The sequence below is a fragment of the Salmo salar genome, chromosome ssa10 (assembly GCF_905237065.1).
Source record: "Salmo salar chromosome ssa10, Ssal_v3.1, whole genome shotgun sequence".
NCBI classification, from domain to species: domain Eukaryota; kingdom Metazoa; phylum Chordata; class Actinopteri; order Salmoniformes; family Salmonidae; genus Salmo; species Salmo salar.
Window position 1 is genome coordinate 18,892,676 of NC_059451.1, and position 15,793 is coordinate 18,908,468.

Sequence of the window (15,793 nt, forward strand, 5' to 3'; positions counted from 1 at the left end):
AATGTTGTTTTTTTGCCATCGTTGTAAGCCTGCCACACACACACACACTATACGATACATTTATTAAACATAAGAATGAGTGTGAGTTTTTGTCACAACCAGGATCATGGGAAGTGACAAAGAGCTCTTATAAGACCAGCGCATAAATAATATCTAAGGAATTCAAGAACACAATATGTAGCTCAGGGTAGTAAAAAAATCCAAGAAGACCAAAATATATCATGTTTTCACTTTATTAAAGTATCATATTCTGTCTTCATAGAGTGCACTGCATTTCAGTTCAGAAAAATAAATGTGCTCATCAGCTGGCATGGAGACCAATTTGATCAGTCTGTCCAAAGCCACTCACATAAAATCACACCGCTTCATCTAGAAAAACAGCAACATCTATGGAAATCTGCCCAAATATATTACAGCTAAATATACAAATATATACAGGTACATTCAATAAATAGAATATTAAACATTCTTGGGATGTTTATGGTTATCATGTAGGGCTGCCCACCCATGTTGGCAAAGTCTCACATATATGCTATACATTTAGTGTAGCATTTTGTTTGACCTTTTTAAAGAAAATGGAATGTTTTAGAGAGCATGCTTGACCAATCGGGTTAAGGTAATTGTTTCCACATGATTTTTGACCTATAAAGGAAGTAATAGAAGTACTAAGGCCATACTAACTTCTCCTTGTGACCTCTATTCTTCAGAAGTCCAGTGACCAATTAAAGAATGATCTGAACATAATCCATTTCAACTAGTTGATGAATGATCAAATTGACTGACGGGGACTATCTCCCTTAAAGTGGCCAGTGCCGAACACAATAACCAAATGCACACAAAGAACAAGCAGGGAATGCATCTACAATGATAACGCATATATATAATAGTGATTGAAAAGCTATTTACACGGGTCACTGCAATATTCAATTCTGTAGACAATGTCACCATCTTTGGTCCCTGTGATGGTGGCAATTAGTGGTTTAGGCATGACATTAGTGACATGATTATTATAGTGGGCACACTGAATGTGGCAAAAATAAGTGGAAGCTATGTCAATCTCTTTTAATTGGAACTACCTAGTTTAACGTTAGAAATTAATTAATTTGATTTAGTAGGTATACATAAACACAGTTGAGATCAATAATTAAAAAGATAATGTAGCAACGTTAGACCAAGTCAAAAACATAAAAAAAGCAATTGTTACACTCTCCATGATGACGGTTAATAGAAGAAAAAGCACGTAAGCTGACTCCCAGCACAGTGGGATGAAGTGATCGCGGGTGGAGATGAGATGACACAGGTTGGGAGGCAGAACATACAGTACAGGTCAGAGACTTACATCCCCTATCTTCTCTCCAGCGTATTCTCCCAGGCTCCATCCAGCTTTGGCTGTGTGGTTCAGTGCGCACTCTATTCAAGTGTTGCTTCATGCAATGTTATTCTTGAAGTGGCTTCCCTGCATCTTGAGTCTGTGCATCCTGAAGATAAATCAAAATCAAAATCAAAAGAAGAACATGAGGAAATACGTTTTGATTCCCATCTTTGGTTATGATTGATTTTTCTATATTCAAATGACCAAAGTTTCACAAAGTTTTCTTACTTTTTCTCTTTCCGGCTCATGTTGTCCTCTTTTGATTTGACAAAGACTACGTCGTCTTTTCCTCTGATGAGGTAGGCAAACTCTCCATCTTTAGCGCTGAAGATCACCCTGGAGTCAGACAGTAAAGACTATCAACAAAGCCTTCTTGACACCTTTAACATATAACCCCAAAGAGTGGCAATGTGAAAGGCGATGCGCTGTGTTAAAGGTATTCAAATACTGTCCACAGTACTGTTGGGTTTAATGAATGTAATGAATTGGCCTTAGAGCGAAACCAGCAATGCTGCTGACCTTAAGGTCTGTGAATTTGAATACCCCTTCTACATATAGATATACTATCATGACTTACCTGGATTGAGTCTCCCCGGCCTTGACGCGTATTTTGCGTATGTGGAAGTTTTTGTTTCCCCACATGTCAGACCAGCTGAAATAGGCATCTTTCTCCCAGCGCAGCTTGACCATAAGCAGCTCCCCGACGTCCACGTCGGTGGTCAGCAGGAATGACACAGTGCTGTTGGTGTTCAGGAAGGGCCTGAGGGGTCACACACAGGTCAAAGGTCAGTGGATCAGTTCAGCTTCTGTACTGTATATAGTACCCAGCTGAGGTGGGGTGCTGAGGTGACATTTCCAGGGTTCATTATGAGCTACAATGTCAGTGTTTTATATTCATAAGTCTGGACTTGTTTAGATATTATATCAAGCATTTCTGGACAACTAAGTATTGCACAAAATGTTTTTGTATTTCCTATAATTTCCTTATTTTATTATTTTTAATATCAAACTATACGTACATGGTGTAAGGTATGTCAGTCTTCTCATCATGGGTTCCGTACAGAGAGATTTTCATGGGCTGCTCAGTGTAGGCCAGTTTCTCACTGCTGAAGAAATGCACCTTCACTTGGTAATGGAAAACTGTGGAAAGAATGACAGAGACCTTCATTTAGAACCATGCCACATACAGACGAGTGTCACAGAGAAGGTTTTGCCCTCTGAAACCCTGAGTATGTTTTTTTCTTATGGAAACACCTGCAGTCTGCCCAGTTAAGACACATTCTCCGACAGTTTGAAGTGTTTGTGGCATGTGGACATAATCCCATCACTGATGCCCACAGTTTGAGCTAAAGATCCCCGCTCACACACTATTGTAGTATCTCAGTGCTTTAGACCTGTCTTTACATAACCATATTATTGATCCACTTACTGCCTTTGTGTGAATAAGGGAAATAAAATGCAGTGTTAAACTTCAGATTAAATTGACCGACCTTCCACTCCTTCCACTGTAAAACCAAGTGTTTAGGATCTGAACGCATAACTTAACACTTTTCTGTAACACTTTTTAAATGCGTCAAGGCATTTAGAATTTCAAATGAAAATGTGTCACTGTGTTTAGATTGTAAACACCAGAACATGTCTATTCGCTGTAACACTTTTAACAAACATGAACATGTTTATACAGCACAAGGTTTTTAGGTTTTGAACACTAAACACCGGGGGTGTTGTTTTAACACTGTAGGATGTAAAGCCGTATTTGCATATTCCCTAGCATGCCTTTCATGTGATTGTGAGGGATACCCGCCCATGTCTGTGTTTGTAACAGAGACATTGTTGCATTCAATAAGTTATATTCCTGAAGCCTTCATCAAGTGACTGCCTAAGTGAATGTGTTTCAATTAAAATAAAACCCCTTATGACCACATATTACACATTTCATAAGGCCTTTTGTTATGGCCTACATTGTGGTCTGAAAATCCTGTCTCATCAAGACCTGCAAGTCACAATACACTGGTTTATGAAGTGATTAGCAATTCCTATCAGAATACAGCCAGAGGGAGGATATCCAACAAATTTGAATATTTTATCACCCACAACCTGCACTCAGAATGTCTGCTATGGTGAAGAACTCAACAACCAAGACTACCTAAACCATCTAAACTAGGACAACCATCTCAGTAACGGGTACAAAAAGTCCAACCCCCTACAGATTGGATTAGTTTAGAAACATTTAAGTTATTTATATTTGTATACTATGAGCTCAATAAATCAATGTGCACTAGGAAACAAAGATTTTAAAACAAACTATTCTAAAAATCAACCTGCAACAAAGCATGCTGGGAAATATGATGAGGCTCCTCCCACATATTTTTCACTCTGAGAGTTAACAAAAATGGACCCAAGACAGTTGAGTAACAACAACGTCACGCAATTGAAAATAAATGTCCTGTTCAGTTGTGCTGAAATGTAAGTAAGGTGACAGACATTCCTAACACTGATCTGAATAAAAGGCATGGAAAGCCACATACATTTTTGAATGACTAAATGCACTCTAAACATGACGATGGGAAAGTAAACACTAGTATTTAGGTGTTGTCTTGGTTAGAAACTGAGTGGAAAAGCTGAATATCTTGTTTAATCTTGCATTCTAAACACCTGTGTTTAAGATGAGAACCCTTATTGGCTAATCTAAATGCCTAATGTTTAAGTTTTAAACACTGACGTCTAGGTTATAAACTTGTCACATGCTTCATGGTTTTACAGTGTACTACAGAGATGTTATTGTGTGCCTAAATTCAAAGCCAGTACCAGAAGCATTTCCAATTGGTGTGGAAAGTTTCTTCTAACTTTCCACCGTAAGAATTCACGTGCATTGGTTTCCAGTTACCAAACCACAACCACTACTGAAATACAAATAGTCTCACTCTCATGTGACCTTCATGGCTTGCGTCATGAACCTTGTTTTATTCCCCCTGCTTGTTTTTGTTTGTCCCTGACGCCACTACCTTATCAGATATGTCAGACTGTGCCAATCCCAGAGTAGTGGGGTGAGGAGGGAGGAAAATGGACGCAGGCTGGGCGGATGTTATAGAATCTTTTATGGATTGTGGGTCAGGTGACTGATAAGGGAGGGACTTGTGTAGACTACAGTAGTTGTTTTCTCAGGGTGGTACAGTATCAATACAGTATGTACACAGTTGGGGCCCGTTGTACTAATGTAACATGCACAGGATGGTAAAGAGACTCAGTGTTCAGGATCCGCCCCTTTTTTTTTTTTTGTCTAAAATAACATACCCAAATCTAACTGCCTGTAGCTCAGCCCTGAAGCAAGGATATGCATATTCTTGGTACCATTTGAAAGGAAACACTTTGAAGTTTGTGGAAATGCGAAAGGAATGTAGGAGAATATAACTCAATAGCTCTGGTAAAAGATATTACAAAGAAAAAACCAACCCTTCTTTTATATATTTTTTTATACCATCATCTTTGAAATGCAAGAGAAAGGCCATAATGTATTATTCCAGCCCAGGTGCAATTTAGATTTTGGCCACTAGATGGCAGCAGCGTATGTGTAAAGTTTTAGACTGATCCAATGAACCATTGCATTTATGTTAAAAATGTTGTATCAAGACTGCTCAAATGTGCCTAATTTGTTTATTAATAACTTTTCATGTTCAAAACTGTGCACTCTCCTCAAACAATAGCATGGTATTATTTCGCTGTCGTAGCTACTGTAAATTGGACAGTGCAGTTAGATTAATACGATTTAAAGTTTTCTGCCAATATCAGATATGTTTATGTCCCGGGAAATGTTCTTGTTACTTACAACCTCATGCTAATCGCATTAGCCTACGTTAGCTCAACCGTCCCGTGGAGGGACACCAATCCCGAAGAAGTTAAAGTTCTCAAGGCCAGCTTGAGCCAGCTCCTAGCCACCACTACAATAACTACATTCAGCCATCCGGACCGATCCTCTTAGGATTTTGCAATTAATGAATGTCAGGTAACTCTTAACTAAATCTATTTTAGTGCCACGAAATTAACCTTCTGTTGTGAAAAAGAGTGTTGCTTTGTGCTTGCATGCATTCTCGTCTTAAAACAATTCCTCTCTCATCCTTACGTTTGAAGGGCATCATCTCGCGGGTCTTGAGGTACATCTTGGTGCTCCGGGGCAGGCGGACCTTGTTGACGCCGTAGCCCACCTTGTTGCAGCGGTTCTTGCGGCAGTTGAGACACATGCCCTTCATGAAGGCCTCTTTGGAGCTGCAGCGGTAGGCCATGGTCTGATGCTCTGCTGCGTTCACCAGCGAGTCGATAAACAGGTGGATGGAGCGCTCATGGGAACACTTCACAAGCTGGTCCATATCTGCATAGGACAGGCGTAAAACAAGACCATTAGGACCATGAAGTCTGAATCACTGGCTGATTCTCTAATATACCCCAGACTAACAATGTGACTGTGTCTGTGAAATGTGCTTATTCTGGCTTATGACGTATGGCTTTCAGTGTTATGGTTAGAAAACTGAGGCTTTTGAAAATGGCACTTTTAATGGAGTCAAAGTACTTGTTGCAGCTGTTTAAACTTCAAGAAACACTCCTCGTGAAGATTTACTACAGTATAATAACAGACTTTGATGTTACACTATGCTTTACTATATGTCAGACAGCAGAAATATGGAGAAGCTAGAATAGTAGAAGGCATTCTACAGTACAGTGTCCAGTTACAGTACGTACTACGGATGCCGGTGGTGGCGATCATCATCATCGTGTTCTGCAGGTCACAGCCTGGCTGGAAGGTTCCTCCGTTGGGGTAGATGTCCACGTGGCCCACGGGTCTCTGGATGCCGATGCTGCGGTCCGGGGAACCCCGGGTGTTGGTGTGCAGGACGTCCACAAAGAGAGCATCGTCAGGGGACAGGGTGCTCTGGGCGTCAGCAAACTCAAAGGTCGGGCCGGCCGGGTCCAAACCTGGGAGCCAGATGGAGGGAGGGAGAGAGAGAGAGAAAGAGAGAGAAGGGGGAGGAAGAGAGAGAGGGGTAGAAGCAGAGACGGAGAGGGAGAGAGAGAAAGAGAAAGAGAGACGTTATAGATCAGTCACGGTCCTGGAGGTCCATACTGCACATGAGACCATGCAGTCCTGGCCAAAGCCCACAATGTGCTTTAGTGATGATTTGATTATGGTTTTCAATGGCCTCGAGATGTAATAGTTGGGTAAACTTTATGGAGACAAATGGGAGGACTATTGAGGCTAAATGCATTGAGATAGAACTTGCACATGTAGGCCTATGCATGTATGTATCCATGGTACATGTATCTACATAGCGACAGACTGATAGATAAACATTAAAACCTCTTAAGCAGAGAAGGGCTGTCTGCTCACCTGTGATCCTGCTGACTTTGTGGTTGGTGAGGAGACCAGCGATGCCGGCTACATGAGCCCCCAGACTGTAGCCCAGCAGATGTATCTTTTCCCAGGGGTAGTCTAGCGTTTTCTGACAAGGGGGGAAAGCAGACATGGTTTTATTTCTATTTTCCAGTCTTGTGACTGTGTAAAGTATTGGCTGTAAAACTTGTTATGCCATCCTAACACCCTCTCAAGTATATTCTGTTCTGTCAGTTATACTGTACGCTTACACATGTAATCATTTCAGGTAGTTTATCATACCAATGTCTCCCAGCCCTTTTTTCTAGCAGAGGATATGCTTCACTAGCTCCACCTGCTGTTTCTATCAATAATGAGCTGTGTAATGAGTGGTTGATGTGGATCAACAACATGGCTGTAAAAAGCTTTTGGGTGTACTAAATCATAGCCAGGAGTAAAATACAACCACAGCATTGACTTCTAAATCATTGTATCATCACCAGTCACATATTTCCTATTTCAAATATGTTTCTGCGTTGTCAACATGAAAGTCTGTTCTTGTGTGAACCTTGTATTCTATTATGTTTCAGCGGTGCTGAATTATAATTTTTTGCCCATGCGACACACGGCTGTATCTGTCCGTTAATACAGGCCCAGTGCACTACTTTTGTAAAAAAAATATATATATATATATATTACATTTTTTACAAAAGTAGTGCATATATATTAATATTTTTTTTATTCTGATTTTTCAGGGGGTGCTGTAACACCCTCAGCACCCCTACTTCCTGTGGCTATGTTCCTATCTACCCAGTGTCCTTGAGATCACCCACCTGTAGCCAATTAACAAACTTGGCCACGTCTTTGCCCACCAACTTGGTGTTGGCAGCGGAGTTGAGGTAGTGCTGCTGCGCCCGTGTCAGCCAGTCCACCACAATCACGTTGGCCTTGGGCTCCCTCTTGTATAGCGCTGTCACCAGCTTAGGGACCCAGCTCTCAAACAGCCCCGTGACCTGGACAAACACATTTTTGGGGTCAGTGGCTGGCCTAACTCACTGTGACCCTAGCCCTCATTGTTTACTCACAGCACTGATTGAAGACTAGCCAAGTGTCAGCACTTTTACACATGAATAAGCACAACAACATTATGCCTACGGACAGCGGGGGGCTTCTCATCATACATCTACTTATCAATGCTGAATTTATTTTTAGAATCAACATTGTTGAGTTCTTTCCCTAATTATGCCCAACAAGCCTCATTGAAATGATGATCAACAACTTCTGCTTTTGCGGTAATCATAATAGTGTCAAAGCTTTACCGTCCATCCATGAATGACCACGAACGTCTTATACCCAGGGTTGAATTCACACTTTGGGATGGTTAAGGGCTGCCCGGGAACGATGTAGCACAAGTCATCATCCGGTATCTCAGCAGTTCTCAGGGAGAACTTGGATACAATGTCTGTGTAGTCCTCAAGCCATTCAGTAGAGTTGCTGTTACCTGCACAGACACAGTGATGATGTTAAACTGGCTTCATCAGTCATGTTGTCACTCCCCTACTAGTGCATGATCTTGCGTGTAAGCACTTTGAACAGTTATCATGGCATACAGGTTACCATTATGCACAATTCAGGGGAGTCAAGAGTCTATAGGAATCTGCCTTATTCATTACACTATTGTTTACATTTTTAACCGGATACATATTAAAACCTAGTCTAGATGTCCTATTATTTATGACTTTTTCATTATCATGATTGTACAAGGAGGTCACTAGCATTTCAAACACTTTACCACAACCAAAATTTAACTTCTTATTTGCATGACAGATAAAATCCAGCATCTAACATTTGTTTACAAAGAAACAAATTGCTGTATTTTTCATTGCATCTTCAACAGTGGCGGTTCTAGACCATTTCAACTATGGGGGGCCAAGCTGGGCCAGTTGTACTGTTAGAGGGGCCAGTTACATTAGACGTTATTGTTGTCATATCGTTTTCTTCACTGCATTGCAGGCATTAGCAGGCAAAAGACCATGTTCATAATCATCATCGTTGCCACTGTCTAATAACAGATGTAAAAAAATAACGATAGCAAAAATTTGTTATGTACAAATTATTTCATACTCCACATTTAGGGGGGCCACAAGGGGGTCCAAAATTGTTGTCACAGGGGCACTGCCCCCCCCCCCGAACCGTTAGTGATCTTCAAGTGGTGGCAATTCAGCTTTTTTTCTTTTATCTTCGAACACTATTTATTTTGGAAGAAAGTAATTACAAAGACACAATCTGCAGAATCAGTTTATCAACTGGTGTAATCTAATCCAATTACCAGCATGATAAAAAAGATATCGATACGTTTTACCGGTCCAATGTCGCCCCCTTTTGCATCTTTTGAAATTCTACCAACCAAACATTGTAGTAATAACACTATAAGCCTTTTGAAATTAAGTATTTATTTTGTATATCACAAACATACACAAATAGGCCACATTAAATATCGAATATAATGTCAATAATAATAATAATAATATATGTTATTATGCATTATGCAAATACGTGTAAAATAACGGGAAAATGTTTATTATACATCAATTAAAAATAGAACAAATATCACATTTTCGTTTTCAAAATATTATTTTAAGGTCACTTGAACATGCGAATAATGTCGTGTCCTTATGTCGTGTCGTGTCGTGTCGCATCTAGTTGATCAGATTTATTATATATATATTTTTGCAATGGTTGAAAAGATTATTCATGAGAGAGGTGCGCACCCTAACAAATGCACTCGAGTGGGGTACGTCTGACCGAACTGAGGTTACTCTCGGTCACTTGGAGGAGTCTGCATCAATTTTACTGCCTCCCGTTGGCTCTAGTGTTTATTTTATGGGAGAAAATCAACATAGAGTCAAAGAATGTGTTTATTTAACCTATCTCTAACAAAGCCAAAGTCAGCTCTACAAACAGCTAGGATAAATATCCCTTACTTACCAAAAAGTGTTTGTTCTGGTGTACTTGAAAAAGATACACAGATATTTGCCAGAATTATCCAAACGGTGACCAAAAAGGTATTTTCTTTTCCCATATTATTGTTGATCCAGAGGTTTCTCCGTCAAGTCCCGAATGAAAATGTCCTTGTATGTTGGTTTAGGAGTGGTAGATCCAATTGTATAGCTGTGGTCTAAAAGTAAATCTGATTTGTGATAAGAGTGAAGTTTCTTATGAAGTCTGCCACAATTGCCGCTCCAAGTCGTCTTTATGAGTGGCTCATTTGAATAAACAAACTCCATTGGTCGGAAGGGAGTGGGCTGGGCTTGAACTCGTTCCAAACGCAAAATTGCCCCAAAAATCATTCACAACTCTCTCTGCCCCTTCACCGCTGTCCTTCACATATAGACATGTTATACGATTAGCTGTTTTAGCTTTCCTTTAGAGTGATACCTTATATGTTTATTCAATTCCGAATATCTTGTCTTGGTAAACATATTTGAGATGTTCACCAAACGGTTTACTTGCTATTTAGAGTTTAAATGCTATAGCCAAATGTTTTTTTAAAATTTTTATTCAAGTTATATTCTCGTAAAAAAAAAGTTTCATTCTAAATGGGCTTCTATATAGGTGTTTGAGTTATGCAATCTGTACAAACATGCTCCAGTGTTGGCTCTTCTGTGATTTACCATGCTGTATAACTGGAGCGTTTCATAAGACATGTGGCTTGATAAATGTAATTCGAAAACCAGTGTTAAGTAACAATACACATGTTCTATATGTAGGAATCTTAATATAGGCCTATGTCTATCCAAATATATCTCCATAAAGCGAAACGTGAACGTTTTTGCCTCATATTCTGCTAAATGCATGGCCACTATTGGTGCTGAAAGAACTATCCTACAGGCTACTAATATTTATTCAATAAAATGTGTCGATTACATTTTGAATCTACTTGCGTAATGTCAACCCACGAGGGAGAGGTGCAATGGACGTGTTGAGTAAGCCCCTTCTCTCATAGCTCGATCTTTGCTGAACAATTACTTTCAGCTGAATTTGGAAATGACTGAGCTCGATTGACTCACAAATTATTGTTCTCTGTTGAAATTCAGAAGGACATATTTTAATGCATTATGTTAACATGTGCAGTACTGAACTGCACAAACAGTCTCTTGCCATACTCAAATAAATAAATAATTTAACGGGACTATGAAAACCAGATGTTTAAAACACATTTCATATAGTATGTTGGTAGCTAAACCGTTTTAAGGCTCTGTTAACTTTAATCTCTCTTGCAAATAGTGCAAAATATTTTATTTTAATTGAAATTATGCTGGTGGAGAGGGAGTGGTGTGGGTGTGAAATTAGTGTGACCATATGACTGGTTTTATGAACAGTGAGTATAACACTGACTCTGTCTTGACAGAGAGTGACGCATTCCAATATCTTAGTCTAAGACATGAGCTTGTTTTCCCCTCCACATTTGTCTTCTACATCAGGCAAAACATATAGTAACCTGAAGGTCAACATGACATAGCTTGATGAGAGAGCAATAACATGTACTGTTTGATTGAGGATAGAATGTCATTGGTCTATAAGCATGATGCATATCCACAATTCTGACAAACTCCTGTGAAGGATCTTTAGTAAATAGCCTGTCCTCCGACTATAGAACATTCCAAACATATATGTCACACTGCAGTAATATTGTTTCACTAAATCTCATCATCTGTAGAAACAAACTCTCAAAAATAAGCAAAAACAGAGGTCAGGGGAGCATGTAACAACTTAGTGTTATTTGTCAGGGAGGTCTTGTTCTTTGCCTTCGCTAAGAATTGACCCACATATGCATCTGAGTTGACGTTTAAAAGGTTCTGTGTATATAATGTGTGCAGTAACTTATGCAGGTCACCGTAAACCTGAGATTTGTGGAGAAATTACAACTCTGTATCTTTTCCGAGTGCAGATACAGCATTGTTGGCCAAATAAAAACTACAGATAAACAATACTTTTTTTGGTAATCATTCAACTAAGCTTTCCCATTCCAAATATAGCATTTTGTTGTTTAATGTTTTCCAGTGATGTGCATAAAACTAAAGGAATTGATGCTTAGCAAGACCAAAGTGCCCAACCCAGTATAGATGGTAACGACACCTAACCTTCGTCTGTGATATCTAACCCACTGAAGACACATTGTAATTAAGAAGAAAGATGCCTATTGGCTGCGCTCCCGCTGTATCTCCCTTATCTCAGACAGACTATCCAATGAGGTTGACATATTTGGCCCAAGGGGGAACCATTGTGGTAGAAGAAATGTAAGCCTGACTCTGCAATCCACAATATACACCTGTGGGCTTTCCTGACAACACTGAGGAAAAGTCTACTTGACTCTTCAATTGGTATGGTTTATTAATAATCTTGAACCACAGACCCACATTTCCCAACAACCACTTCAGAGAGGAGATCTAAAGAACGGTAGTCACACCATGCGGAGACAGCTGGACATGCAGAGGATGACAGAGACAGAGACACAGAGAGAAAGACAGCGAGACGACAGACAGGCAGACGGACGGACGGACGGACATAGCTTTCAAAAAGACAGACATAGTTATCTTTACATGCATGAAAACAGCATGCGTGACATACAACAAACATGATCATTCGCCAAAGGATGCACCGTGACATTATTGCCATATTGCAAACTCCAGTCTAAAAACCTGCAGCTCGGTCTAGGAGGTCAACGAGCCCTGTGAGCATGAATTACTAACGTTTACATGAGTAATAAATATACTGAACAAAAATATAAACGCATCATGCAACAATTTCAACGATTTTACTGAGTTACAGTTCCTATAAGGAAATCAGTCAATTGAAATAAATTCATTATGCGCTAATTATAGATTTCACATGACAGGGCAGGGTGCAGACATGGGTGGGGCTGCAAGGGCATAGGCCTACCCACTTGGGAGCCAGGCCCACCCACTGGGGAGCCAGGCCCAGCAAATCAGAATTAGTAATAAACAAAAGTGCTTTATTACAGACAGAAATACTCCTCAGTTTCATCAGCTGTCTGGGTGGCTGGTCTCAGACGATCCCGCAGGTGAAGAAGCCGGATGTGGAGGTCCTTTTCTTGTCCCCAGCACAAGGTGCACCTGTGTAATGATCATGCTGTTTAATCAGCTTCTTGATATGCCGCACCTGTCAGGTGGCTGGATTATCTTGGCAAAGGAGAAATGGTCACTAACAAGGATGTAAACAAATTTGTGCACAAGATTTGAGAGAAATACGCTTTATGTGCATATGGAAAATTCAGTTCACACCTTACATGTTGTGTTTATATTTTTGTTTAGTATACTTAATTATAAACAAGCATATGTAGTAAATACTACTCCAGCTGGTCTCCTCACTCTCTCTGCATCACACAAACTCACACAGGTCCTCCAGCTGGTCTCGTCACTCTCTCTGCATCACTCAAACTCACACAGGTCCTCCAGCTGTGTCTGCAGTCAGTCCATTGTTTATAAGAACTCTTCAACCCTCTTCAAAAGGGCCAATATCTGCATCAAACAACCACACTGCCAAGGTCCCCAGTGTTCTCACTCCAAACCCCCATTTGATTACTCACAGAGTGGACATGCTGTGGGAAAACTGTAAACAAGCATAAACTTAACTTATATATGTTTCAGGAGGAAGCCAGCGGTGAATCCATGTGTACAGTGCTGTATGTCTGCAGGACTTTGGCTTGTTGTTTCCTCATTCAGGGGAGTGTGTGTTCTTTGCTTTAGCTGTAAGCCAAGCTGGACATCCATGCCCTTTGGTCTTGTGGTGTGTAATGAGTATATTGTCTGTGTATACTCTGTGATGTACTGCAGTGGATTCAGCACTTTGTCACTATAATCCACCAAAAGTGTTTTGCTTGTGACAGACCAAGTCAACACAAAACAAATGTTTCTAGATAGGATCCTGTCTTCAGTTGCAATCCTCCAGTGGGTCTCAGCTCATCATTTGGGAAACACTGTATATCTTAAAACCTCCTCTCCTCCCCTCATCTAATCCTCCTCTCCTCTTTTGCTCAGCTGGGAGACTGTTCCCAGAGGCCGTTGGTAATGATGTCTACAGCTGTGCCTTTTCCGACACCGCCTACAGTAAACTCGCCACCTCAGCCCAGCCCCAAACCTATATCTCCATCTATCTCCAATCCTAGCACGCACATGTTGACCCTTTGCCCTGGACCTTGTGCTTGGGGAGGGAGAGAGGGAGGGAAGAGAAGAGCGACTCTCCTAGAAACTGTGGATTTTATTGTTGATTGAAAAAGGACACATAGAACTGTTGTTTTGCATACCAAGTTCTTTATCTGAAAGGGGGTTTGTTGTACTTCCAGTCGTTCCCCCTATCGTCATGTCCTAGACACAACTAGAGAAGACCAAGGTGCTGCTAAAGGCCTCGAGGCCAGCTCAGCTGAGCTGAAATGTAAAAAACACACATTTAGCCATTAAAACCATTAAAACAACCCACATGCCTTATTTCAGTGGGACATTTATGAGCTAAAGAAAGCAATAATTTGTGACAACACACAAGATGTTGTCTCCATATTTGTAAGTCTCATTAAATAATTCACTATGAGAGGCGGTGGATGTTTGGGGCAGTAAATTGGAAAGAATGAACCCAGAAAGAGTTGAGTTTTACGACTTTCCTCATTACAGTAAAAAGCCCAGAGTCAAAAAGTAATGGAGAAACACTGGAGAGAGAAAGAAAGAAAACCCTCTCCTGTTTCATCCCTCCGTCCTGACGTGACATGAAGGAAGTGGCCTTGTTTTGTCCTCAGGCTGTGTGCTGCATGGAGGCTGAATGACACAATGTGTCTGTCTGTCTGTCTGTCTGTCTGTCTGTCTGTCTGTCTGTCTGTCTGTCTGTCTGTCTGTCTGTCTGTCTGTCTGTCTGTCTGTCTGTCTGTCTGTCTGTCTGTCTGTCTGTCTGTCTGTCTGTCTGTCTGTCTGTCTGTCTGTCTGTCTGTCTGTCTGTCTGTGTACATGCATGCTTGTATAAACGTGCATGTGTGTGTGTGTGTGTGTGTGTGTGTGTGTGTGTGTGTGTGTGTGTGTGTGTGTGTGTGCGTGTGCGTGTGCGTGTGCGTGTGTGTGTAAGAGCTAAGAGTACTTTGAAAGTTTGGTGGGCATGTGAAATTAGTCTATTAACTAATTTCACCTGCCTGGTGGAATTAGTTAATAGACCAATAAGAAAGACAGTTCCATACCTCTCTGCCAATAACAGCCAGTTTTCAGTTTCCCCTTACCACGCAGACCACTACCAGACAGTCCTAGCAAAATTCTTGCTTGAGAAATTGCTCTTTGTTAAGATTTTGTTTATTTTTGACTATTTTAATGAACAACAATCACAGTAAGGTACCTAATTGTTACCCAGAAATGATTTGATATTGAGATGGAAACGGCTGCATTGGTCCTTTAAAGCACAGGGACATGGAGCCTTGCAGGGGGGGAACCAGTTTGGCCTCTAATAAGAATCCGACTGTTGTAAGTCCACTCCTCCTCCTCATTCTACTTACACAATCATATTTGGAGACACTCCCGTCTATCTAAACCAGTGGTGTGTTCAGTCCACTCTGACCTGAATGAACAATCCTTAGGGGTTTAGTTATGACTGATTAGACAGCTGCAGTACAGCTACAGTTATATATGGTGAAACCTTATTCTGTACTATACATGCCGATGTCCGCTTCTGTACCTCCCCCACTCAGAGGTGTGCTGTGTCAGTGTATGTAACCCCCCCCCATAATATTCATAAAATACTGATCTACACAAAATACTCTGTGAATTCAAAGTAGAAGAAAAATTCGAATATTTGTAAATAATTCATGAAAAATAAAACACTAATATATCTTGATTAGATAAGTATTCAACCCTCTGAGTCAATACATGTTAGAATCACCTTTGGCAGCAATTACAGCTGTGGTTCTTTCTGGGTAAGTCTCAAAGAGCTTTCCACTCCGGGATTGTGCAACATTTAACCATTATAATTTTCAAAATTCTTCAAGCTCTGTCAAATGGTTGTTGATC

General features: G+C 40.5%; 1 protein-coding gene across 1 annotated transcript; it reads right to left on the reverse strand.

The window, feature by feature from the left end:
* Nucleotides 1-215: 215 nt before the first annotated feature.
* Nucleotides 216-9,980, reverse strand: LOC106613695 (lipoprotein lipase). Its single transcript, XM_014216226.2, has 10 exons — nt 9,723-9,980; nt 8,054-8,235; nt 7,568-7,747; nt 6,753-6,864; nt 6,107-6,340; nt 5,493-5,738; nt 2,392-2,512; nt 1,950-2,132; nt 1,601-1,708; nt 216-1,478 (listed from the first exon to the last, which is right to left on the reverse strand). Exons 1-10 carry the CDS (start codon nt 9,814-9,816, stop codon nt 1,427-1,429), a joined length of 1,512 nt encoding a protein of 503 aa, XP_014071701.1. The 5' UTR covers nt 9,817-9,980; the 3' UTR covers nt 216-1,426.
* Nucleotides 9,981-15,793: the final 5,813 nt, after the last annotated feature.